General features: G+C 37.6%; 5 protein-coding genes, 1 long non-coding RNA gene and 1 other non-coding gene across 9 annotated transcripts; all 7 read left to right on the top strand.

Annotated features, from left to right (window-relative positions):
• Positions 1 to 1,418: 1,418 nt before the first annotated feature.
• LOC108841352 (uncharacterized) lies at positions 1,419 to 2,280 on the top strand. The gene is made up of 2 exons (XM_018614118.2): positions 1,419 to 1,797; positions 1,878 to 2,280. The coding sequence occupies exons 1-2, from the start codon at positions 1,475 to 1,477 to the stop codon at positions 2,158 to 2,160; spliced, it is 606 nt and encodes a 201-aa protein (XP_018469620.1). The 5' UTR covers positions 1,419 to 1,474; the 3' UTR covers positions 2,161 to 2,280.
• Positions 2,281 to 3,196: 916 nt separating this feature from the next.
• LOC108831944 (putative L-type lectin-domain containing receptor kinase V.1) lies at positions 3,197 to 5,256 on the top strand. The gene is made up of 2 exons (XM_018605443.1): positions 3,197 to 4,715; positions 4,793 to 5,256. The coding sequence occupies exons 1-2, from the start codon at positions 3,197 to 3,199 to the stop codon at positions 5,254 to 5,256; spliced, it is 1,983 nt and encodes a 660-aa protein (XP_018460945.1).
• Positions 5,257 to 7,534: 2,278 nt separating this feature from the next.
• LOC108831936 (uncharacterized) lies at positions 7,535 to 8,115 on the top strand. Its single transcript, XM_018605436.1, has 2 exons — positions 7,535 to 7,738; positions 7,780 to 8,115. The coding sequence occupies exons 1-2, from the start codon at positions 7,535 to 7,537 to the stop codon at positions 8,113 to 8,115; spliced, it is 540 nt and encodes a 179-aa protein (XP_018460938.1).
• A 6,569-nt stretch (positions 8,116 to 14,684) lies between these two features.
• On the top strand, positions 14,685 to 16,145 carry LOC108840964 (uncharacterized). Of its 2 annotated transcripts, XR_008937985.1 has the most exons (3): positions 14,685 to 14,987; positions 15,184 to 15,285; positions 15,566 to 16,145. It is a non-coding gene; the product is annotated as an uncharacterized LOC108840964 (long non-coding RNA). The 2 variants fall into 2 exon arrangements; XR_008937984.1 differs by lacking the exon at positions 15,184 to 15,285.
• A 2,893-nt stretch (positions 16,146 to 19,038) lies between these two features.
• LOC108843117 (uncharacterized) lies at positions 19,039 to 21,814 on the top strand. The gene is made up of 4 exons (XM_018616220.2): positions 19,039 to 19,558; positions 20,230 to 20,370; positions 20,470 to 21,372; positions 21,446 to 21,814. Exons 1-4 carry the CDS (start codon positions 19,235 to 19,237, stop codon positions 21,656 to 21,658), a joined length of 1,581 nt encoding a protein of 526 aa, XP_018471722.2. The 5' UTR covers positions 19,039 to 19,234; the 3' UTR covers positions 21,659 to 21,814.
• A 1,521-nt stretch (positions 21,815 to 23,335) lies between these two features.
• Positions 23,336 to 26,434, top strand: LOC108843434 (uncharacterized). Of its 2 annotated transcripts, XM_056995561.1 has the most exons (8): positions 23,336 to 23,482; positions 23,586 to 23,659; positions 23,772 to 23,896; positions 24,162 to 24,193; positions 24,284 to 25,539; positions 25,693 to 25,773; positions 25,898 to 25,960; positions 26,062 to 26,434. In XM_056995561.1, the coding sequence occupies exons 2-8, from the start codon at positions 23,600 to 23,602 to the stop codon at positions 26,110 to 26,112; spliced, it is 1,668 nt and encodes a 555-aa protein (XP_056851541.1). In that variant the 5' UTR covers positions 23,336 to 23,482; positions 23,586 to 23,599; the 3' UTR covers positions 26,113 to 26,434. The 2 variants fall into 2 exon arrangements, with proteins under 2 accessions (XP_056851541.1, XP_018472125.2); XM_018616623.2 differs by having other exon boundaries at positions 25,898 to 26,434.
• A 349-nt stretch (positions 26,435 to 26,783) lies between these two features.
• Positions 26,784 to 26,904, top strand: LOC130508916 (U5 spliceosomal RNA). The gene has a single exon (XR_008943100.1). It is a non-coding gene; the product is annotated as a U5 spliceosomal RNA (small nuclear RNA).
• Positions 26,905 to 26,958: the final 54 nt, after the last annotated feature.

The raw sequence follows: 26,958 nt of genomic DNA, 5'->3' as shown, positions 1-26,958 counted from the left end.
AAAATACATGGAACCTATAAATATAACTGCAACAACCTATATATAACTGTTTATGTGTCGAGATATAACTGCAACAACAACAAAGAAGTTCCATAATGATAAATTCTTATTTTTTAGAAATTTCATATTTTGGTATATCGAACTCTTTATCATGGAACTTAAACTACTATTTTAAAGGCATATCTATATCGAATTCATTATCATATTAATCTCAATTTGAATTATGTATATTTTTGCAGCTATATTTATAGGTTCAAAGATATGAGAGAAAAATTAAATATATCCTAGAGAAAATTTAAATATTCAGAGATATAATTGGTTACAGCCTGGATTTTATAAAATTTATATTTCTTAAAATATATATATATATATATATATATATCCGTCCTTTTAAGGGTAGATCATAAATTTGGTTCAATTATTTGAAAAAATCGATTTGCGGATGCGGGATATGAGTATTTTATTGGAGTGGTGCGGATTGGTAAATTTTAGATTGCGGGTACCCGTCGATCCGAAAATTATTTTAAATAAAAAAATAAAAGTAAACACTTTTAAAAAATATGGTAATTAAAAAAAAATTAAAATATATAATTTTATATTTTTATAATAATTAAATTAAATAATTATTTCAATTTTTTATAATCCGCAGATAACCACAAAATTAAATGGGGGCGGATGTCGGTACAAATTATATGTTTGCGGTTGTGCAGGTCATATTTTTTTACCAGAACAATATTGAAACCGGCGGGTTGGCGGGTTTGACCGGCAACCTTGCCCTAACCGAGCGTATACCAGATCAATTTTTTAAATTGCTATTATTTAATAAAATATATTTTGATTAAGATTTACACACAAATATGATTATAAAGAAAAATACAAATATAATCACAAAGAAAACACAAATATGAGAATTAAATGAAAACAAAATATATAATCTAGTAAAACAATAAATCTTAACACACACCCGATAGATTCTATCAAATGCTCTAATTTTGGCGATGAAACTTCTGACGAGTGTTTCCTATGGAAATTTGGAGAAAATCTTCAAAAATAATTTTCAACTCCAAAAAATTTCCATAGTTCAAAGTTATTTTTTTTCTGAATACCTAGGCGATGCGGAGACGACGAAGAAGACGATGTGGAGACGACGGACGACAGCACAGCTTCGTCTTCGTCGAAAACTTCATTAAATTTCCAAAACGTTTTGATTTTATTATTATATAATGTAGGTTAAATTAACACGGGATAATATGATAATAGGCCATAAAACATTTATGTGATTTTGGGCCTTGGGGTCTATATTTGAAAGAAAAATTTGGTCTAGGGCTATTTAGGCCATTTATCTTCTTCTTTTTCGAATCCGTATCTTATATAGGATTATGGCAAATCTCGTGTGTGTGTATGTATATATAGGGCACATATTCATTATTATCTCTATCAAAAAGTTTCAATCTTCTCTGTTCAATCTTGCATAATGGCACCCACGCCAAGAGAAGGAAAAGTAGGCGGCTTAACACTTGTCACTTGTTTTTTGATGAGCTTGAGTATTATGTGTTTTCCTTTGATAATTTTGATACTAAATGAACCAACTCCGGTGCGGCGGGCCTTGCCGGAAATACAAGTAGCTTCTATGGATTTCACGATACATAATATTACACAAACTCATCTCAGTGCCACTTGGGATTTATTGACAAGGATCCCTCGTAGGCTTCCTGATATCTATATATGTCTTCAAGGAGACCTTCAAGCTTCCTTGTTTTACAAGAATATTACCATTGCTATCTCCCCTAGACAAAGGTAACAATTTTTTTGATTATTTATTTATACTTTTGAGGAGAAGAAATAAAACTGACTATATGTCGTTCTTGCATAATCAGGTACGAGAATCTCAAACGCAACTCGCCTCAACAACTTAGGGTTTCAGCTTCTATCTACGAAGAGGATATAGGAGGTTTGGTTGGAAAAAACATTATCAAGGATATAAAAGAGAAGAAGGAAGTGAAGTTCGGATCACAGTTTTTTCTTACGGATTGTAGAAAAAAATCGACAGGAGTTATGAGGTATGCGTGCGATGAAACCACCTTAAGGTTCGAGCCAGGTTCTGAGACAAAGGCCACTTCGTTTGGGAACAAGAACAACCCTACCTGCGTCAATTTTTGAGTTGTTTTCTTTATTTTTATTAAGTTTGCATGTTTTTACCGTACAATTAGGCGCAACGAGATGATTTTTACTAAAGTTATGTTTTATGTTAATTACAAACAACATTATTTTATTCTTTCATTCTACAATCCCTATACTTTAACATGAAAGATCATTAGTGGGAGATACATGCGCAAGAACCAGTACGAAGAGAGCATCTTCCGATGTGAAGATGATAGGTTAGTGATCTCTGATGCAGATTATTCATGAAGATCTGTACGAGCTGATCAAGTATTCATGTGGAGAAATGTGTTTAACCGAACAATTAGATAAGAGTAGAGTTGAATAAGCGGTTAAGTAGCGAGCATTGACAAAGGACTAATCCCATATGGGTAAAAGTAATCAGATGCTCTCTCTCTCTCCTTTAAATATTGTAGAGTGCTTATGATAACGACTTTGAGCTTTGTCTTTATAAATTTATTGGTGTGGCTCTTTGAAATGGCAATGCCATATTGCCATCTGTGTTATTTAGTTTATTCCTTTTTTTCCTACTTTTTCCTACACAGATAGCAATATGGCATGGCTCTTTGAAATGTGGAGGTCAAACGAATATTTTGCCACATCTTAAATAGTACACTGATGATGAAAGGGTTTAATTTAATTCAACTGTTGCCAGAAAACAAAAGAATCAGAGTAGCATACTTCTAGAGAGATAGAGTGAACAACCTTTAAAACTATCTTGTCTAGAAACAGCGCTTTGGTAAGTCTCTATCCTTTGCAAACGTATTACATTGTTTCATCATTGAGGTAATCAAGAAAGGAAGAGTCAGATTGTCCACATCTCTATGTTAGGAATTGTTCCTATATTGGAAAGAGTGATTCAATAGAAAACTTCTCAGATTGTCCCCATCCCTTTCAGTGATAATTAATTCTACTTAAAAAAGGGTTTTGATCATTTGACTTTTAGCACTCTTGAACTCTTCTTATTGATCAAATCTCTTCGTTGACTCCACTTAAAGTATCTTCTTTCTTGGCATGAACATTTGATTGTCAATTCATGATGTTACTGTTGTTTTTGCTAATGTTGGCTTTCCCCAAGAACGTGGTATGCCAAGGTTCAGACCCAACTGGTGGAGAGTTCAGCTTCAACGGATTACTATATGCTGCAGGATCAGGCAATCTAAACAGCAATGGTCTATTCAGACTAACAAATTCTAATACACTAACATCTGGTCAAGTTTTCTACAACATGCCATTGAGATTCAAGGGCTCTGCAAATGGTAACGCTTTCTCCTTCTCCCCCACGTTCGTTTTCGCTATTGTCTCAAAGGATAGAGTTATCAAAGGCCATGGACTGGCCTTTGTCCTTTCTCCTACAAAAGGTTTGGTCAACGTTGATGCCACCCAATATCTTGGACTCTTCAACATAAGCAATATTGGAAATCCTGAAAATCATATTGTAGCTGTTGAACTAGATACAGTCCAAGGCCCTGAGGTCCATGACATAGATGATAATCATGTTGGTATTGACATAAATAGCATAGTTTCAGAAACAGCTGCTTCAGCAGGTTATTTCAAAAGTGATGGTACTTTCAAAAACCTCTCTCTTACCAGCGGGGATCCTATGCAGTTGTGGGTTGAGTATGACAGCAAACAGAAACGGCTTAATGTCACACTTCTTCCTATCCGTGTCCCTAAACCAAAGATTCCACTCATTTCCCTACAAAAAGATCTTTCTCCCTATTTGCTTGAATCTATGTATGTTGGCTTCACCTCATCCACAGGCATGCTAACTGCATCTCACTATATATTGGCTTGGAATTTCAAGATGAATGGGACGGCTCAAGATATAGACCCTTCTCGCCTTCCAGAAGTTCCCCGTTTTAAACAGCCATGGATCCAAACTCCAAAGGGTGTTCTGACAATTAGTTTGACTACATCAGGCATCACATTACTAATTGTCTTGAGTGTAGGCTTATGGCTTTTCTTGAAGAGGAAGAAGCTATTGGAAGTTATGGAGGACTGGGAGGTGCAGTTTGGTCCTCATAGGTTTGCTTACAAAGATCTCCACACTGCCACAAAGGGTTTCAAGGATACTGAGCTTCTTGGTAAAGGAGGGTTTGGGAAAGTCTACAAGGGTACATTACCAGTTTCCAACACAGAGATCGCGGTCAAGACGGTTTCTCATGATTCAAGACAGGGGATGAGAGAGTTCATCGCTGAGATAGCCACCATTGGCCGACTCAGACATCCTAACTTAGTTCGGCTCCAAGGATACTGCAGACGAAAAGGTGAACTCTACCTAGTATATGATTGTATGCCAAAAGGCAGCCTTGATAAGTTCCTCTACAACCAACTAGCTGGAACTCTTGATTGGTCAGAAAGATTCAAGATCATCAAAGATGTGGCTTCTGGACTCTGCTATCTGCACCAACAATGGGTGCAGGTGATTATCCATAGGGACATTAAACCAGCCAACATCTTGCTTGACAGAACTATGAATGCAAAACTTGGTGACTTTGGCCTCGCAAAGCTATGTGATCATGGGTTTGATCCTCAGACCTCTCATGTGGCAGGTACCTTGTTTTATTTTTGTTGAATACTTTATCCTCAAGAAATATATTTTCTTACTCATAATGTTGTTACTTGGAAGGCACGCTTGGGTATATCTCCCCTGAGCTATCAAGAACTGGGAAGGCAAGTACAAGCTCTGATGTATTTGCGCTTGGAGTGGTCATGCTAGAGATTACTTGTGGTCGAAAACCCATTTTGTCAAGAGCTTCACAAAGCGAGATGGTACTTACTGATTGGGTGCTAGAGTGTTGGGAGAAGGGAGATATAATGCAGGTTCTTGATCAGAATATTTTGGGGCAAGACTATTCTGAGGAGCAAGTGGAACTTGTTCTTAAACTTGGCTTACTCTGTTCTCATCCAGTAGCAGCCCTCAGACCAAACATGTCCAGCGTCATTCAATACTTGGACAGTGTCGGACAGCTTCCTCATAACTTACTTGACATTGCAAAAGCTCGAGAAGTTCATGGAGGTACTGAAATCTCAGGTAAGTCCTGTTCTGTCGCACCCTTGACCTTCACTGAATCATTTGTCTCTCTACATTGACAGAAACTATAATAATACTTTTCTTATATAACTCGAACTAGAACACTTGGCGACTTCTCTATATATATAAATACATCATTGCACACTTCTCTACTACTTCCCAGTACCTGTTGGGAGAGAGACGAAAACTTCTCCCACGAGATAGACACATGCAAATATTAAAGTATTAGTTATGCAGCTCCACAGCGTATAAATGGATAATCTGGAAAAAATGTGCCTATCGCCTCTATGGGTGAAAAAATGTGCCGGAGGGGGATTACTTTATAACCGGTACAAACGCATGAAGCACATAGAAAATAATTGTCACTTCATACGACTTACACAAGATGAGATTTTATCAGGTACAATGCTATTTCTCATGTTCAAAGCTCTTCTCAGGTAGCTGCATCTTTACTAAGCTACTGATGCAGCGCATCTTCATTCTTAACCGTCATATCTTTCGGTTACATTTAGAATAATTATGACTTTGGTTTTCCTTTGTTTTTTTTTGTTTAGATATCGATATCTTTTACAAGTAGTTAGGATTCTTTATTCTTTTTTGTACCTTATTTAAGGCTTCTGCCGTATGTAAACATCGACACAGATTTATTGAAATACATTGAGCTTTAAAGTTCATCTTCTTGTTCTCGGCATTCAATTGAATCAACGATTACAAGCAACAAAGAGACGTTCGGGCATTCTGTTGACTAAACGAACTCCCTTTGAGACGTTTCGCTGCGCCAGTTTGGTATCAGAGCAACGTTCGTTCCCGGTAGAATTTTTTTCTAATCATTCTCAAGTGTGATAATCGATGGCTCCAAGACGCACCAACCCTCAAGCCGCGGATTCGCCGGTTCACGATTGGGAAGAACTGTGAAGGACCCTCGTGGGGATGCAAGAGAACTTTCAGACTATGCTTCACAATGCCCTGAGAGATCTGGCGAACAACTTGCGCCATGATCCGGATCGCAGGAGGATTGGTGAAGAGGAAGACTCAACTGATGGTGATGAGAATCCATTCGCTGATGAAGAGAATCGTCGCGATGATGGAGCAGATCGTGGCTATCAGGATCGTGGCTATCAGGATCGTGGTTATCAGGATCGTGGAAACAGGAACTGGGAGAGAGGATTCAAGGTGGATCTTCCTGAATTCCATGGTGGTGTTCGTGGGGAAGAATTGTTGGATTGGCTTGTTACAGTCCAAGAGATGCTGGAATTTATGCAAGTTCCAGAGAATAGGAAGGTACCATTGGTGGCGACCAAATTTCGAGGAAAAGCTGCGTCCTGGGGGTTGCAACTCAAGGCTTCTCGTGTTCGAGCCGGCAAAGAGAGCATTCAGACGTGGGCAAAACTTGAAAAGGTGTTACGGAAGACCTTCTTACCGTATAACTTCGATCGTACAATGTTCACCAGATTGCAAAACCTTCGTCAGGGCTCGCGATCGGTTGACGACTACACGGAGGAATTTTCTTTACTCCTTACGCGCAATGACATACTGGATAGCGAGATACAGCTAGTATCACGCTTTATTGGAGGGCTGAGACCTCAGATACAGAATGCAATGTCGCAGTTCGATCCATTGACAGTCGCAGAGGCGTATAGGCGCGCAGTTGCATTTGAACTTCAGTTCAAACCAGGCTCCAGTAACTGGAATTCAGCACAGAGAGCTCGTTCAACAGCACTTGCGGGTGAGGGAGAACAACTAGGCGCAAACGCCAAAGACGGTGGTACTGGAGGAGGCGCAAAAGGAGCAGCAGCTGGCAAAGCTCCAGTAACGGGTGATGAGTTAAGGCGCTCCACTAGACCTAATGCGTTGCGTTGTTACTCTTGTGGCGAGCCGGGACATTTACAGACGGCTTGCCCTAAAGGAGGACGTCGTGGTCTTCTCGCTAAGGAAACAAAGTGGGATGACGACAACGAGGAGGACGATGGAAATCGGCTCGAGGAGCTTACAGATGATCGCACCGCAGGAGATCAAGGAACACTCTTGATGCTGAGACGGATCTGTTTGGCCCCCATGAAGCATGACGATCAACCTTGGTTGCGCACAAACATATTTGCGTCGACGTGCACTATCAATGGGAAGGTTTGCAGCTTTGTCATTGATTCAGGCAGCTGTAGGAATGTTATCTCGGCATCTGCAGCAGACAAACTTGGCCTGCGCAAATCCGATCACCCAGCACCGTATAGGCTTGTGTGGCTACAACAGGGAATGGACGTTCGTGTGACGCATCGCGTTTTGGTTTCGCTTTCCAATGGAGCACACTAAAAAGATAAGATCTATTGCGATGTCGTGCCAATGGACGTCAGTCACTTGTTGTTGGGACGACCATGGCAGTACGACCATGAGGTGTTGCATAATGGGCGCACAAATCAATACAGCTTTTTCTTTGAAGGAAGACGCATAATCTTACTCCCTACTCAGGAATCATCTCGGCTACCTGCACTGCAAACGACAAGCATACCTCATCATCTTCGCGAAGGAACGGGTTCTAGCAACACCGTGTTTTTTGCTCCTACGCGGCATTCGCAAACGAGTTACAGAAAGAAGAAGTTGTGTATGCATTGGTTGCGTCACCTCCGGAAGTGACAACGACTCTTCCAGTGGACCCAAAGATAGCGACACTCCTTTCTGAGTTTGAAGATGTTTTCCCTCAGGAACTCCCGCTTGGACTTCCCCCTCTACGGGATATACAGCATCAGATTGATCTAGTGCCTGGCGCTTCACTCCCCAATCGGCCTCACTACAGGATGAGCCCTCAGGAACATGAGGAACTACGCAAACAAGTAGAGGAGTTGCTGGCTAAGGGTCATGTGCGCGAGAGTTTGAGCCCCTGCGCAGTTCCGGCTTTATTAATCCCTAAGAAGGATGGTTCTTGAAGGATGTGTGTAGACAGCAGGGCAATCAACAAAATCACCGTACGGTACAGGTTTCCCATTCCCCGCCTTGACGATTTGCTTGACTAGATTGGTTCTGCAAAGATTTTTTCCAAGCTTGATCTTAAAAGCGGATACCATCAGATTCGTATCAGACCTGGGGATGAGTGGAAGACAGCGTTTAAGACGCGAGAGGGACTGTTTGAGTGGCTTGTGATGTCATTTGGTTTATCCAATGCTCCTAGCACCTTCATGCGCATCATGAATCAGGCATTGCGTCCGTTTATTGGCTGTTTTGTTGTGGTATACTTTGATGACATCCTGATTTTTTAGCGCATCTTTGGAAGATCACCTCGATCACCTCCGCCAAGTTCTTTTGGTGCTTCGCGACCAGACTCTCTTTGTGGCACGGCAAAAATGCGAGTGGGGTGTTAAGAGTGTGCTTTTTCTCGGTTATGTGGTGTCTACGGAAGGTTGTCGATGGATGAAAGCAAAGTTGAGGCCATACGGTCTTGGCCGACTCCAAAGACAATTTCTGAGGTTAGGAGTTTCCATGGATTGGCTTCCTTCTATAGAAGGTTTGTCTTGCATTTCAGGACCATTATGGCTCCATTAACTGATTGCATGAAAGGCTCAGTCTTCGAATGGTCCCCAGCGGCCAGTGAAGCTTTTGAGGTAATAAAGCAACGCCTTACTACTGCTCCGGTGTTGGTCCTCCCTGATTTCTCTGCTACATTTGAGCTGCATTGCGACGCCTCCAAGCTTGGGATTGGCGCAGTACTCAGCCAGAACTCGAGACCAGTCGCATTCTTTAGCGAGAAATTGTCCGGAGCAAGAGGGAGATACTCTACTTACGATGTAGAATTTTACGCCGTGGTACAGGCTATTCGCCATTGGCGCCATTATCTGATACATCGCGACTTCGTCATCTTCACGGACCACGACGCTCTAAAGCATTTGGAAAGTCAAGTGAAAGTCTCTGCCAGACATGCGAACTGGATTGCTTTCCTACAGCAGTTCACCTTTACCATTCGCCACAAGTCGGGAAAGTTGAATCGCGTGGCGGATGCTCTTAGCCGGAGACACAGCCTGTTGACGACGTTACATGCTTCTGTTTCGGGGTTTGCGTCCTTTGCGGATCTTTACGAAACGGATCCCTATTTCGGGAAGATTTTGACAGAGGTTAAGGCGCAGTAGCGCGATGATTTCACTTTGCTGGATGGCTTTCTCTTTCGAGGGTCACAGATTTGCGTTCCATCTTGTAGCCTTCGCCTCAAGATCATTGACGATTTACATAAGGAAGGGCATGTCGGTCGCGATAGGACACTTCAATTGGTTAATGCCGCGTATTACTGGCCTGGGTTACGCCGCGATGTGGAGAGATACGTTGGGCGGTGCAGAGCTTGTCAGCTCGCTAAAGGGCATGCTTCAAATGCGGGGTTATATCTTCCCCTTCCGATTCCGACTCAGCCGTGGACTGATCTCAGTATGGATTTTCGTGCTTGGCTTACCACGAACGCAACGAGGTCATGATTCTATTTTCGTGGTCGTTGACAGATTCTCAAAGATGGTGCATTTCATTCCGTGTAAGCGTACGACTGACACGGTGAAGGTTGCAGAGTTGTTCTTCCGCGAGGTTTATCGTCTTCATGGCCTCCCGTCGTCGATTGTGTCTGATCGAGACACGAGATTCTTGAGCCATTTTTGGCGTTCTTTGTGGAAACTGTTGGGCACTAGTTTGGATATGAGTACGGCTTACCACCCTCAGCCAGATGGGGAGACAGAGGTTGTCAATAGGTCTTTGGGTAACATGTTAAGGTCGCTGGTGGGTGACAATATTAAGTCATGGGATTCACGACTGTGCAGTGCTGAGTTTGCTCACAACCATGCGACAAATCGTAGCTCGGGGTTTAGCCCTTTTAAAATCGTGTATGGACAGGTCCCGCGTTGTCCTCTTGATCTTGCTCCTCTACCGGACATGACACGATTTCATGGTGGGGCTTCCGAGTTTGTGGCAGGTTTGCAAGAGACACATGAGTTGGTTTCTCAGAAATTGGCAGCATCGGCGAGCGCCTATAAGGAGCGTGCTGATAAGCGCAGACGCGAGCTCTTTTTTCAGCCTGGCGATTTAGTGTGGGTGGTAATGACAAAGGATAGGTTGCCGGCAGGTGAGTACAACAAACTCAAGTCGAGGAAGCTAGGTCCTATTAAGGTGCTTGAACAAATCAATGCTAATGCGTACAGAGTGCAACTCCTAGTGCATATCAACACGGCGAATGTGTTCAACGTCAAGTACTTGTCTCACTTCCATGGCGACAATGAGATTCCAGATTCAGAGACGAATCTTCTCCTACCCGGGGAGACCTGATGCAGCACATTTTCATTCTTAACCGTCATATCTTTCGGTTACATTTAGGATAATTATGACTTTGGTTTTCCTTTGGTTTTCTTTGTTTAGATATCGATATCTTTTACAAGTAGTTAGGATTCTTTATTCTCTTTTGTACCTTATTTAAGGCTTCTGCCGTATGTAAATATCAACACAGATTTATTGAAATACATTGAGCTTTAAAGTTCATCTTCTTGTTCTCGGCATTCAATCGAATCAACGATTACAAGCAACAAAGAGACGTTCGGGCATTCTGTTGACTAAACGAACTCCCTTTGAGACGTTTCGCTGCGCCAGCTACTTGGTTCTCAAGCGTTTAATTAATGATTTCTGACCCAAATTGTGCATTTTAAATCTCTATGCTCCAGTTCTAGTGAGGGTATTGCAATATGTATTGTGCAAATCAGATCACATAACTTTAGGTGCTCTGCATATTAGTATCCTTAAGTGGCACTTGTCAATAACTAATTCAGTTTCCAGTATTTAAGTTGACATATATGTACTAAAGGTTCTACTCTTTGGCATGTACAGAAATCTTCGTTCATCTTTGTTCAAAGTAACTTAACCATAATAGCACATGCATGGAAGAAAATAAACTCTTTATAAATCACGAAACATAACAACAAAACCTTGCTAAGTTAAAACCTCTGATACCATGGCAAACACTTCGATAAGGGTTTTGTCAGGGAAATTAAATCGGACGATGAAAACGTTGGTCAATATAAATATGGAGAACCAGCCAAAGAAGAAGAAAAGATAGGGAACTAGACATATTAATCCCGTTGTTGTCCCTATTCCAATGATGAACCACAAATGCTTCATGCCAAACGCCGGAGATCTAAGTTCGGAAATTGCTACAAGGCCAGTAATGAACGACATTGTGTATATGAAAACTTCCACAACCTTTCCCAAACAGAGCGTTACAATGCAGATTAACACGACACCTGCCTGCTCCAACACTGCTATCTCGGCTGGATCAATCTCTTGAGGTGAGAGTCCAGGAGGACGAGGCCCGCACCACATATGCATGGCTCCGATCAATACAAATTGTAGTATAATAAACATCCCAACGGATATTAATGTATGTGCAGTTGAGCGTTCCATGTTGTTGGCTTTTCCAGTCAGGCAAAATATGAGCAGAGATACCGCCATAGCCGCTATGGAACATAGCAATGTTATTCCCCAAAATCTTCTACTCCCATACTTGTTTGATATCACCACTCCGGCCTCCATCTCTTCGAGTACATTCTTTTTCATATTTACTTCTTATTTCCCTTTAACCCTATCTCTTCATCTTACGCTTATGCGCTCGAAGCACTATATAAAGAAGATCCTTTCGAATGGAAATCTGAAGATAAACAAACTTATCTTAAAATTTAAATATTATATGGCTGGATATTTTTAAAAATAAAAACATGGACGAGAAAATAAAGTCATTCTGAACTAACATGATATTCTTAGCCATAATATCTAATAAAACTAATCCAGCTTGTAAATATTTTAATTTGACATCAAATTATATAATCTCTAATTCAGTGTAAAACCATAATAATTTAAATTAAATTCAAAGAAGAAGAAGAAGAAAACAACAGGCGACCATTTAGGCTAAAAGTACGGGTCAAACAAGAATCTATAAATCTTATCGATTCAAATATAACTAGATTTTAATCTCCACATCCGTGCGGATATTTATACTTATTATATTTTATAAATATATCTGATATTATTACAAATATTTAAAATATATATTTTATATTTTAGTATTATATATTTTGTAACTTTATAATATCATTGTTAATTTTTGTTGTTCGGTGTTATTAATATATAGTGATTTGTTTAGTACAATTTACTTTGTTATTAATTTTATCACTTACTAATATATTTTTAAGTTATGTACAATAAAATAACAATATGAGATAACCGAATAGATAACTTCCTTCAAAAATATTTATTTTCTTTAATTTATACATTTTGTTATATTACATTTTAAAACTTTATTTATTTATATTATAGAAAATAAATATGTTTAAGATAATTTATATTTACATGTTGTGTGTTAAAAATATACTTTAACATATATTATTTTAGTATTTTATGGGATTTATAAGTAAAAACATTATTTTGTTTAAATAATAAAACTATATTATTTTATATATTACCATCTATCATATTATTTTAGTAAATTTTATTGATATATGATATTTTTTGGATGTTATGATATTACGTTTTCTTTTTATTTTTAGTTAATATTTCAAAATATTAGATTGATTTAATTTTTACAACATATATACTTTGTTTTTCGTGGTCATTTCAAAAACAAATATTCTTTATTATCTATGATTTTATCTTTTTCAAGATTTGAAATATTATCATTTTGAGTTTGAATATTTATCTTCAAAATTTGATATTTTTAAGAAAACTTTAAAATTACACTATTATTTTTTTAGTTTGGAAGATTAAATGAATTTTGATTTTTTTTTACTACATCAATACATTATTTTATAAAAAAGTTTTGATTTTTTGTTAATATTTTGTTAATTTGTTTCCACAGATTATGTTATAATTAAAATAAAAATAAATAAAATTTTAATTAAAATGATTTGTCATTAATAATTTTAATGAATTATTAAAATTTTGTAGTTTTTAAATAACATATTTTTAAGGGATAATTTGCAAAATACCCTATTTAGGATTTCAAATTTGAAAACTGCATTTTCTATTTTACTTTTTGAAAAATACACTTCTCTAATTATGAAATGACTTGTTTACCCAAGATATTTCAATAATTAATATATTAACTTGAAATTAATATATAAATTCGTAATCAATAAAAATAATATCATTAAAATTATTTTGTTTAAGATAAATATGTGTGCTGAGATAAATATGTTATTTTATCATTTAAATTTTATAGTAACAAAGATAAATATGTGAATTGTGATTTGTTTTGACTTTATCATGAAGTTTATACATATTTCCCTTTATTTTATTTTCTTCAACTTATATAAACAAGAAAGAAGTTACATCGTTAAAAAAAAATAAGTTAGGTTTGTCACTTTATCGCTACAAATTTTTATCTTTTTGAAATTGTTATCTATCTGAACCAAGTATCTTCACGATTGAAACCTTGATCATGGTTCCCTAGGATTCCATTCTTCACCGTAATGCAATGACGCAGAGGCATCGATTTACACATCTCACACATAGAATCCCATTGCTTATCATTGTTCACAAAAACAGGAGGCGTATCCTTAGGAATGTCTCGAAGCATTGATTCCGGTAGAGCATAGCTGAATTCTAACTCATTACTCGATCTGTTGATACCGAAATCTTCGTGAACCATCTGAACCATCTCGTCAAACTTCAACCCTTCTTTAGTCGGCAATAATCTACTTCATGCTCTTGTATTCACCATGAATTTCCATGATTTGTGATTCAGCTTCCATTCTCCTAAAACTCCAGCCAAATGCAACATGATTTTCCAAAAAAAAAAGAACTTTTGTCAGAATAAAATAGAATCAGAATTAGAAACTGGTATTTGATTCACGAAGCAATAAACCTCTCTTACTGAGATGAGAGGAAGAATCTATGAAAGGAGAAAAAAAAATCAGAGATGGAGAAGATACGAGAAGGAAGGAGACGAGAAGACAGCGTCTTGGTTCTTTATTTTTTAAAATAGTAAAATAATTAAAAAGGCTTTAAAAAGATATGGAAAAGATATATTAAATGGATACTAACGATTAAAAGGGATAATTGTAGATTCTGTAACGATTTTTTTAAAAAAATCAATTTTTAAACAATATATCAGAATTAGAGAAATATTAAGAATGGACAATTATGTAAATTTATATGTATATAAGTGTATTTTTCCAAAAACTTAAATAAAGGTGTAATTTTCAAATTATTTTCTTATTTGAGTGTATTTCTCCAAATTTTCCCTATTTTTAAATTAATATATGAACTAAATATTATTATGTACAATTATATTTTTGTCATATGTTTTATTCTCTTTTTTTTTTTTTTTTGAAACACCATATGTTTTATTCTCATTCGCCCAACTTGGGCATAAAGATTACTTGGCCTTTAGTATATAAAAGATTATTTACCGAATAAAAGTTATGTTTTATGTTAATATACAAACAACCTTTTTCTCTTAAAGTAATTACAAACAACCTTACTTCATTGATTCATTGGACAGTCTCCACATTTTAACATGAAAGAAGAAAGATCGTTAGTTAGTGTCCCCATATTCTGTTGGAGCTGGATTTATCACCTAAACTCTGCCCAAAAAATTTCCATCCAGACATGCTTCTATATCATATATGCAAACTGCACCTCCCAATCTTCAAAAACTTCCATTGACCTTCCTCTTCAGAAAGATCCACAAACCAAGAATCAAGACGATAAGGACTAAAGCAACTGATATAGATATCGTATCCACTATTGCAACTCCTCAACATATCCTCCTCTAGTGGCTTTCTATTCTGTATGTGGTTCTTTTCTCGATCACTTAATTGATTCTTGCGTGTCTAGACGACTCTTGCTTGTAGTCGTAGACAAAATTGTTTTGCGTTCTGAGTTTTAAGTTGACTTTTCGCATATAAAAAAAAAAATTTAAAAAAAACAACTTTCACAAAAGTAAATTGGTTTAAATAAAACTTGGGGTTTTTTTTTTAACGTAGTGTCAAGATTTTGGAGTTTTAAAAGGTTTTTTCTACTGAGAATGTAAAGTGCCCTTTCTCTGATGTCAAAAAAGGCAGTCCCAATTACCAAACAAAAGAGCAGTTAAGTTTTCCTTTTCCTTTTATTCTAATCCGAATCTTAAATAGGATTATGGAAAATCTCGCGTGTATGTGTGTCTATATATAGGGAACATTCTTACTATCTCTATCGAAAAGTTCCAATCTTCTCTCTCTATTCAATCTTGCATAATGGCACCCACACGAAGAGAAGAAAAAAAAAGGCACCCACACGAAGAGAAGAAATAGACGGCTTCTTACCACTGTCGTTTGTTTTTGTTTGGCCTTCATTATTATGTTACCTTATGCTCCTATTTGGTCACAGGAACCAACTCCCGTGCCGGGAATAGAAGTAGCTTCTATGGATTTCACGATACATAATATTACACAAACACATCTCAGTGCCACTTGGGATTTATTGACAAGGATCCCCCGTAGCCTTCCTGATACATATATATGTCTTCAAGGAGACCTTCAAGCTTCCTTTTTTTACAAGAATATTACCATTGCTATCTCCTCTAGACACAAGTACGAGAATCTCAAACTCAACTCGCCTCAACAACTTAGGGTTTCAGCTTCTATCTACGAAGAGGATATAGGAGGTTTGGTTGGAAAAAACATTATCAAGGATATCAAAGAGAAGAAGGAAGTGAAGTTCGGATCACAGTTGTTTCTTACGGATTGTAGAGAAAAGTCGACAGGACTTATGAGGTATGCGTGCGATGAAACCACTTTACGGTTCGAGCCAAGTTCTGAGACAAAGGCCACTTCGTTTGGGAACAACAACCCTACCTCTACCTGCGTCAATTTTTGACTTGTTTTCTTCTTCTTTATTAAGTTTGCAAGGGTTTTAAATTTTTTTTTGTACCAAACACTTATGGAGCAACGAGATGATTTTTACTAAAGTAGTGTTTTATGTGAATGACAAATAACATTATTTCATTCTTCCATTCTACAATCTCTATACTTCAACATGAATCCATGACTCGTCATGATCTAAGAAAAAACAACGTTACTGTTAGGAATTGAGATTTAACACATAAATCTACTCCACACAAATTGATTCAATGTAGATATGCGGTTCATTGGCTAGGTCCAACTATCTCGTCCGACGGTTACCTCAAGTTTGAGGCAGAAAGCTCAAAGTTTTTTTTTTTTTTTTGTAAAACAGAAAGCTCAAAGTTCGAAGCAGAGAACACCAGACTAAGTTATTACACAGTTAAACGGTTACTCAATAACCCGAGATCCAAAAGATAAACCTTCGCTAGATTAACACATGGCCATTAGGATACCACGAATGCACTAAAACACTTGTACGCTCTGTGAGCTATATTATAGGTTTTGATGTTATTTGTAATCAACATTGATTATCAATATTGATCCGGTTCGACAAAACCATTTTTGATTAAGGTTTTCTATAGAGAACATTTTCTTACGTTTCTCTAAACCTATTTTTTAATATATATATAATAATTTTGATTTCATATTTTGGATTTCTAATATTTTCCAAACATTCATAGTGTTTTCGTGTAGAACTGATTGGACATGATGTTCCACAATGTATGTGAGTCATGGATGCCAAAAGGTCTCATAATATCTTTGATTATTTTTTGTAACACTCCAAAAAAGTTACATTATAGTAATAGCCAACGAGTTGTTGGTTGGTCTAGTGACAAATGATTGTCTAGTAGAAACTCCGCTACTCGGGTTAAATTCTCGTTGGAAAAAAAATATTTATATTGATTGGATTCACGGTAAAAAAGGGAAACCACATTTTTAGACTAGAAAAGTTACATCATAATATATCTTTATGCTGTTCAACTGAAACGTTTTTTTTGCTAAAATTTGTTGTTCAACTGAAACGTTGTAGCTAATTATTATTTATTTTGGTATGTATTGTGGCACTAATCTGATGGATCGATATTGCATGTTCTCTTGTTGAATTGGGATAAAGAGGTGATCTCCCTTTGCAGCTATGTTCTTGCATGAAGACTGTGATTGTAAATAATCAAGTGAGAAACTACTCAAACCCCGTAACAAATCCACTAATTTCGTTACAGCTTATAGAGGATTTTATCATGATTGTTACAGTCACGAAGCAAACCATCACAGGACAACCTCTATCAACTGTAAGTCTAGTCCTATTTAACTTGCTCAAATCTTGTTGTGTGGGTTGATGTCAGACTATTAGAATTTGGGAAAATAAAATGAAGGGTGGATAAAATTGCTGCCATATGGTCTCATCAAAACTGTATAAAGTGAACAGATTATCGACACATAGCGTATACCATTTAGTGCTGGACATTTTATCCGTTAAATTTGATTCGATTCGTTATCCGTTCCTATTCGATCCGAAAATTCCGAATATTCGTAAGCTTTCGAAGTAAATAAAATACTAAAATTCAATATCCGTCAAATCGAAGCAAATCACAAATATTAAAATTTTGGGAAGCGAATATCCGATCTGATCCGTCAATATATAAATACATGTATATTTTAATTATATTTAAAGTTTTAAATGTATAAAATTATATAATTATTATTCTAATATATTATTTGATAGATTCTATTCATATTACTTATATAAAAGTATACATAAAAAGAAGAGAAAATATTTATGACAATTATAATTTTTTTTCTTAAGTTTTGTGTTATTATAACTTTAACTAAGTTTAAAAATTTACAAAATATGAAGATTCACTACTTTTTTTAATTTTTATCTTTTATATCATGCAAAAAATATATTTTACAAAACAAATCTGTATCAAACTTTTAAGATTATTTGTATTAATCAAAACAAATGAGAGATCCGTAAGTATCCGCAAATATCCGTAAATATCTATTTATTTTCCGGATATCCGTTTTTCCGAATATCTGTATTTTTCCGAAGCAAAGCAAATCGAAAAATCAGATATCCGTAACATTCGAAGCAAATCACAAATATCTTCATCAAAACCCGAATATCCGATCTGTGCCCACGCCTAATACCATTACCATATAATGAAGTTGAAAAAGGACAAGCCATCTTTCTTTTCATATCTTCTTAGAAATCAATTTGGAGCCACGTATGGATACTAATGTCCAATTCTCCAATCAACCTTTGTTGGATAATGATGTTTTTTTTTGCATAGAAATATCTCAAAAACCATATGGTATAGAATAACATAGTGTATCGTTGAAACGGATGTTGGTTTAAATCTATTCAGACAGACAGTGGCGGAGGATGAGAGTTTTCTGTTAATCCCTTTGACTTAAACTGCTTCATCTTCGCCATGTAAAATTGTAAACTCTCCAAAATTGTTTGATTTAAACCGGTAGTCTATGTACCAACATCTTCATTTATTCTTAAAATCATTGTAGTTACATATTGTAGTTACATGTCACACATCATACGAATTGTATTGGTAGTTCAAGTTATTTTATTTATGTGGATAAGGACCAGCATCTACATACTATCATCATTGTAGTCTTTCAATTTTCTTAAGGTGAACGTTTAACCCATGCATCATCATGTAGATGTTTACAGTGAAAACTATCAAAGTTGTACTAAAGAGATATGCCATATTATAAACGTAAAATGAAATAATGCAAGAAAAAGAGCTCAAAGTGTATCTTATTTCTAAACGGAATATTCGGCATACACACTGAACAAGAAACCAATAATTAACATGAATAAGCAGATTACAAAATGAAGCAATTGAACATAAATACCGTACCAAACCGGACCAGACCAGACCGAAAATAAAACCGGACAAGATCGTAATGATGAGGAAGGGAAAAGCAAAGAATGTTCAAAATAGCTTCTGAAGAAAAGTCTCTTTCTTCATCATCCCAAAAAGTCCAACCAAAAGACAGAGAGACAAAGAGAAAGAGAAAGAGATATCACAACAATGGATCATCATCTTCAACCTTGACACCACAAAAACCTTCCTCTTCCCCCAGAAATCTTGGAGAAAAGTCTCGAAATCACTACTTGATTTGTCCATCTGATCGAATGTCTAGGAAACCCTTCCTCTTCCTCTTATGTCATCTTCTTCTTCTTCTAGGTTTCTGCGTTGACTTGGGTCAACCCCTCAAAGTCCCCTTCAGCGTCGACGATGTTCTCCCGATGCTTCCACGCCAAGTCTCCTGGCCCGTTCTTAACAGCTTCCACAGCGCCGTGGATCTGTTGCCTGTCTTCATCGGGTCCTTAACTCCCAACAGCAACGCCTCCCTCGAGTGGAAAGGTGCTTGCTTTCGCGGCAACGAGGCTCGTCTCGACATCACACGTAGCGATCGCGACGAGCCTGGGCTCGGAGGCGGCCTTCTCCATCTCAAAGTCGGTTCCTTTCTCTGTTCCTCCTTTGCTATTTAATCATCAAAGTCTGTAACTTTATGGTTGAAACTAAACTGCTTTGATACAATTTGTAAACATAGCTTGTCTTGTATGGACCTATATGACTTGTTGGTCAGCAAAGTTTGCAGCTTTATGGTTGACACTAAGCTGTTTTGTAGACATATAAGGCACATAGCTTGACTTGTATGGATCTATATGACTTGTTGATCATCAAAATTTGTAGCTTTATGTGTTAAGTTTGTAACTTTATGGTTGACACTAAGTCTGTTTTGTACCATTTGTAGACATCTGAGGCACATAGCTTGACTTGTATGGACTCTATATGACTTGTTGATCATCAAAGCTTGTACCTTTCTGTGTAAAGTTTGTAGCTTTATGGTTAACACTAAGCTGCTTTGGTACCATTTGTAGACGTCTGAGGCACATAGCTTGACTTGTATGGACCCTATATGACTTGTTGATCATCAAAGTTTGTTGCTTTATGTGTAAAGTTTGTAGCTTTAATGGTTGACAGAAAGCTGTTTTGTACCATTTGTAGACATCTGAGGCACATAGCTTGACTTGTATGGACTCTATATGACTTGTTGATCATCAAAGCTTGTACCTTTCTGTGTAAAGTTTGTAACTTTGTGGCATTTGGGAACTTTTTGCAGACATCTGAGGCACGTAGCTTGACTTGTATGGACCTATATGTCTTTGCAACGCCGTACAGGATCACATGGGACTACTACTTCTCTGCCAGAGATCACACTTTGAGCTTTGATTCATGGGAAGAGACAGCTGAGTTGGATTATGTAAGGCTTTTTGAATTTAGTTGTATGTGGACACAGCCTAATGAAACATTCTTTGTTGCTATTTGATTAATTTACTGAGTGTTTTTCTGATGAGAGTAGGTGAAGGAGCATGGAGTTTCAGTGTTTCTAATGCCATCAGGGATGCTAGGGACGTTGCTTTCTTTAATCGATGTGCTGCCTCTTTTCTCCAACACTGCTTGGGGACAGAACGCGAACTTGGCTTTCTTGAAGAAGCATATGGGCGCTACGTTTGAGAAACGACCTCAGCCTTGGCGGTCTGTTATCAATCCGGAAGATGTGCATTCTGGTGATTTCTTGGCTGTCTCCAAGATTAGAGGAAGGTGGGGTGGGTTTGAGACTCTGGAGAAATGGGTGACCGGTGCTTTCGCCGGTCACACAGCTGTTTGTCTGAAGGATGATTTGGGGAGGCTTTGGGTTGGTGAATCTGGTCATGAGAACGAGAAGGGTGAAGAGATCATTGTTGTGATTCCTTGGGATGAATGGTGGGCTCTCACGTTGAAGGATAACTCGAATCCACAAGTAGCTTTGCTTCCTTTGCATCCGGATATCCGTAAAAAGTTCAACAACACAGCTGCGTGGGAGTATGCACGCAGCATGTTGGGGAAGCCTTATGGATATCACAACATGATCTTCAGCTGGATCGACACTCTTGGTGATAACTACCCGCCTCCCCTTGATGCTCACTTGGTTATTTCTGTCATGTCTATGTGGACTCGTGTGCAGCCTGCGTATGCTGCTAATATGTGGAACGAGGCGCTCAATAAACGGCTCGGTACTGAGGATCTTGATTTGTATGGGATCCTTGAAGAAACAGCGAGGCGTGGGATGTCGTTTGATGAGCTGCTGACCATCCCTGAACAGGATGAGTGGGTTTATAGTGATGGGAAGTCAACTACATGTGTTGCTTTCATCCTTGCAATGTACAAAGCCGCTGGTGTGTTTGGCCCTATTGCTGATCACATTCAAGTCACTGAGTTCACTGTGAGTTTATATCTTTTACTTTTCTCCCCCATGTTACATTACTCTTAAGGTTTGTTTCTTTCATTTGTTTCAGATCCGAGATGCTTACACTCTGAGGCTGTTTGAAGATAATCAGACGAGGCTACCGAGTTGGTGTAACACAGAGAAAGGGAAGCTTGAGTTCTGTCAGATTCTAGGTGAATACAGAATGGAGTTGCCTGGTTATAACACCATTGATCCTTATCCAAACATGAATGAGAATTGTCCTTCTTTGCCTCCTGATTATGAGAGGCCTTCTAAGTGTTAGAAAAAAATAATTAATCAAACATGTTTGTCTCTTTGTTTGTGTTCGTCTGCTTCATGTTTGTTTATTTACCGAGCTTTTACCCTTTTAGTTATTAGGGAAATAGAGTTTTATGTGAACAAACTTTATGTGAATATATATGATGATGTTTTATCTTTATCAGATCTAATGTATGAAAATAGTGTTTTTTCTAACTTATAAAACTCGCAAATTCATAAAGAGTAGACCATCTTGGGATATTCTCTTCTAAGTTACAAACTTAAGTTTGTTTCCCCCAAAACCAAAAATAACTCATTGTATGTGTTTCTTCAATTTCAAAGTTCAGATATTAAGACAAGGACACAGAAGAATTTTGATGAGAAAATAAATTAAACATGAAATCATGTAGTGAGTAGGATTCAATAGGACTAACTAGATTTTGACCCGCGTTTTTAAAAGCGCGGGTTTGGTTTTGAGTAAAAATATTAATTGGTATTGAGTAATATTTTAAAATTTTTTATTTACAAATTTATGTTAAAAATAGATATTCAGTGTTTTCATATCCGACACAGATCCGCAGTTGAATTGATAAACCCGATAATCAGTATATAATACGGTTTAAATTTAATGAAAATTCGTTAATTAAAAATCTGATAAATCCAAAATATTATCATTAACCTATGATCTAACCATGATTGACCCGTTAAAGCCCATAGAAATCTGATAATATTTTTAAAATTAAATTATTATATACATTTAAATTATACATAAAACTTTTAAAACTATTAGATTTTTAATTTTTGTAATTTGATATTTTTGTACTATTCGAAAAATGATATTAGAAAAACCAAGATTTATTTTTATGACGAAATAGGCTTAAAATTTTCGATGGATAAATTGTTGAAATTATTGGGATGTTTTGTTTAATTGGACATGATTATCAAATGAACTTTCTAATTTGTTGGGCTTTAATTTATCCAAAACCATTTAAAAAGAATGCATGGGATGTTTTGTAATTTCTTTGAAAACTTAGGAGTAGATTCACAAACATGCATCTGCTTTAATAGTATAGATAAACAGAACAATACTACTAATCAAGAGATGTACCATTCATATTGGCGGCATGAACAAGACTGATAATTAGAGACAACACAATAAAAAACTTTAAACAAATAAAAACAATACCATGAATTAAACCATTTTGCATCTACAACATTTTCTGAATGGACATCTGAGCAAAGAGACTGATGGAACATGTCCTCAACATTTTGTTGGCTCTAAAGTTAATTTTAGCAATCAAAGTTGGTTTAATTTTGTATTTATGTTTTAGTAATTAGTAGTATTGGTTTCAAGTCCTCAACATCTTTCATGCGCTCTTGTTTATGTCACTCACATCAAACCCAGTTTATGATAAAATAATGATTTGTTTCTCCTTAAAAAATAATGAAATCACTCGACATTCAGTAGTGGAAACAGGATTAATAATTTGAAATTATAATTCCAAAATATCTTCGACATTCGAGATCTTTAACAATTCCTTATATATGAATCGAACATAAATATATATGTCTGTCCAATGTAAGAATATATCTTATTGTTTTGGTTCATGATAACAATTAAAATGCCTTTGTAACATGGTGGACACAATTCAAAGGAAATGAAACTAGGGGTTAAATGTGAAAACACTTAATAAGTACGAGGGCCTTTTTACAATTTCGAGTCCAGCAATTGAAATTGAGTCAGGCCTCTCTCTCTCTCTCTCGCGGTTCGCACGCACTAGGCAGAGAGAGAGAGAGTCCGTCGCGAGGGGGTCGTCATCGTCTCCAGCGATATCATCATCATCATCACGTATAATTCTCTCCGTATATCTAATCGGAAAAGCTACCCCCAAGCAATCTTATTCTATAAAAACCTCTCAGTAATTGTGTATCTTTGGGCTCCATATGGCTAGGGTTTCGCGTTCAAATGTCAGAAGCTTCTCGTAGGCGGAGTAGGGTCACTATCACTCTAGGCCGTAACGGCCAGGTACCTTTCTTCATCTCACAGTTCCTAATTGAGTGTGATGTAGTGTTTCATGAGTTTTTGAGTGTATAAAAAAAAAGTGTTTCATGTTTGATATATATCACTTTTGGGGCAGGTGGTAAGTCGAGATGGATGTGATTTAGAGTTAGAGGATGAGTTGCTGCCCAAAGTTGGCACCAAGCGTTCTGTCAAAGAAAGATTAGGGAGCCAGTTAGATAGTGATGCGGTGGTCAGTAAAAGGTGTTTCCTTTCTCCTTCTTATTTGTATATGTATTGCTCATGTGTAGCTTCTTAACATTGTTGACGAAAGTTAGTCCCTTTCTTTGAGTTCATGGGGGTTGAGAATAACAATTAGTACTGCTGCAATCATATTGAATTCTTAAGAGCTTTCTTAGCTTCTAAGAAAGTTAGGCCCTTTCTTTCTTTGGGTTATGCTTGGTCTCTGTTATGGAGTTTAGGCGATTACTGAAGTGCAAGTGTGTTTTCTCTTGTTTGTTTTGTGTAGGCAAAAAGGGGAAGCTAGTTTCAGCGGAAATGGTATATACACTGGATAGTGGATACACTACTCTAGCTATCTTTTGCTGTTTTTTTCTGACCCGACCACTACTCTTTTTATGTTTTACTAAGATTTGCAGATCAGTCAAAGTGATCTCCGGTTCAAACTCTTGCAAAGAGATGCAAAGAGACGAACTCAGAGCGATGGAGGCAGCGCTATGGATCTTCGTGAAAAGCTTCTCTCCAAGAGTGAGCACCCTCCTCCTCCTCCTCGTAGCCTTGATAGTCGTCCTCGTATGGCTGAGCCAAGGGATGGCCCGTTACCTCCTTCAAGAACTCTCCGTGCTCCCTCTCACATGCTTTCATCGAGCAGTTACTATTCCCCACGGACCCTGGATGATATAGGAAGGAGATCGCCAGAGAGGCGTGTGTGTACTTCGAGGGGTCGGTCGCCTCCAAGGAACGCTGGAAGTATCAGTGACACTGCGAGGGATCTATCACCGCCAAGGAACACCAGAAGCTTCAGTGGTGGTGCTAGGGCTGCTGTATCACCGTCGAGAGACGCTCGGAGAATAAATGGTTATCCAAGGGATCTATCACCACCAAGGAACACTAGAAGCTTCAGTGGTGGTTCTCGGGATGCTCGATCACCGCCAAGAAACGCTGGAAGAATAAATAGCCATCCAAGGGATCTGTCACCGCTCAGACATGCTGGAAGAAGGGATCTATCGCCGTCAAGAACTGCTGGAAGGATAAGTGGCCATCCAAGGGATCTATCAGTATCACCACCGAGAAATGCTGGAAGAATGATTGGTCATCCAAGGGATCTATCATCGCCAAGAACAACTGGCCATCCAAGGGATCTATCACCACCACTTAGAGATTCTGGAAGAACAGTTGGCCATCCAAGGGATCAATCACCACTTAGAGATGCTGGAAGGATAATTAGCCATCCAAGGGGTCTATCACCGCCAAGAACCGCTGGAAGAACAGTTGTTCATCCAAGGGATCTATCACCGCCAAGGAACACAAGTAACTTCAGTAGTGGCTATAGGACACTGTCCCCAACTAGAAATGTTGGAAGCAGCTACATGAGTTCTTCTCGTGGGTTTTCCCCTCCTAGGAATCCTGGAAGCTACATGGGTTCTTCAATGGGTTCGCCTCCATCAAGGAACATGGATGATTTTACCGGACGAAGCAGGATGCTTGATGATGTGAGAGCGTCGCCTTATGGAGTCAGAGGTGTACTAAATAGTCAAGCACCACCAGCAAATTGCTCTACTTTCTCCAGGCCAATGTTACCTCCTCCTGTCCCAAACCCTTATCCATTGCCTCCTTTAAGTCAGCTTCCTCCATTTGGAAGTATTATGCAGAACAGTCCCTTCCCTGTAAGAATCTTTTTCTTCTCAATTTTTGGATGGCTTTTCTTTCTGTTTGCTATTCTATATACACTGTTATTCTCCAAAAACTTTTATGCCTTGCTTATCTTATACATGTGTGATATAACATGTGTCATGTATATCTGCTTTGTGCTGTAACAGGTGGAAGAGACTCTAACAGTAGACAGCTTTCTAGATTCACTTGGACTTGGAAGATACTCCCTTGCCTTTAAGAGAGAGGAAGTAAGTGTGCCATTGCTTCCTTATCCAAGAGCTCTTTGTTGTTTGAATCCCCTGAGAGTCTGAGCTAAGTTTCTTCACTGTTCATCGATCGTCAATAACAAGCTGGGCTGATATTTGACAACAGGTGGATATGACAACGATAAAGCAGATGAAAGAAAGTGATCTGAAAGATCTCACCATACCAATGGTTCTGTCCTTTTTGATATTTCTAAAACAATTAAGATTGATCTATTCTTTTAGCAGATTTCTTGAACTTTTTGGTACCATTTCTATTGATTTTTAATGCAGGGTCCAAGGAAGAGGATTCTTCAGGCGATAGCTTGTCTTCCAAGACTATAGCTATGAGAAACGGCGTTTGGTGGTCTCTCGCTGATTCTCACTCTTTTGGTCTTGTTGGCCTTTTTTTTTTTTTTTTGCAGATCCAAACTAAGGAAATGTGTTTGAGATTCAGAATCGAAACTCCTCCCTCCGAATTGACTGTAGGCAGAATTTTCCGCTGTAGTTCTTCTCTGTGATGCAGTTTTTTTTGTTTTTGGACAAAGTTGTTGACAGAACTTAACTACACTCGTGCCAGGGTTTCGTGTCTTATTTTGAATGTGACTGGCACGAGAGCTGTTTCTAGCAACCAACAAGCATATATAAAAAGCTTTTGGCTAGTTTATTTTGACCCTAGAATCCAATGCCATTAAGTCTTCTAAGTATTGGTATACGTAAGATTTGTGTAATCAATAGTACGGCTTGCAGGAAGTATTTTGTCAAATAAGATTTTAGACCAACAACTCTTCATTCACTTTGAAATTTATTTATCTGCATTGTCTTTTGCTTTTGAGTCTCTTAACACGTTAAAATATATTTTATATAGTATATAATGAATTTTCTTTTGTTCGGTTTAACTAAGCTATCGTTACATAAGCTTTTTGACCAAATAATCCCACATCGGTGAGCTGGAAGTTTGTTACCTGAGAGAGACGCGTATATAAGATGACCTTAGCTCATCCATTTAAACCACGCAGCCATGTGGTGAGCACAGAGCGAACTATTCTTTCGCCTTTTACTAAAGAATACCGTGTGCTCTCCATGCTTAAGTGGCATACGCCTATTTTTGAAAAGGTCTTGCTTCCGAGTGGGCCTAACAACAGCTAGTTAAAGAATTAAAGCTTGGTTCGTTTTTGTTATGGCTTGGGA

Source organism: Raphanus sativus, chromosome 2, assembly GCF_000801105.2.
Source record: "Raphanus sativus cultivar WK10039 chromosome 2, ASM80110v3, whole genome shotgun sequence".
Taxonomy (NCBI): Eukaryota; Viridiplantae; Streptophyta; class Magnoliopsida; order Brassicales; family Brassicaceae; genus Raphanus; species Raphanus sativus.
The sequence above is the reverse complement of the archived record's forward strand: the minus strand, read 5'-3'. Positions and strand labels throughout refer to the sequence as shown.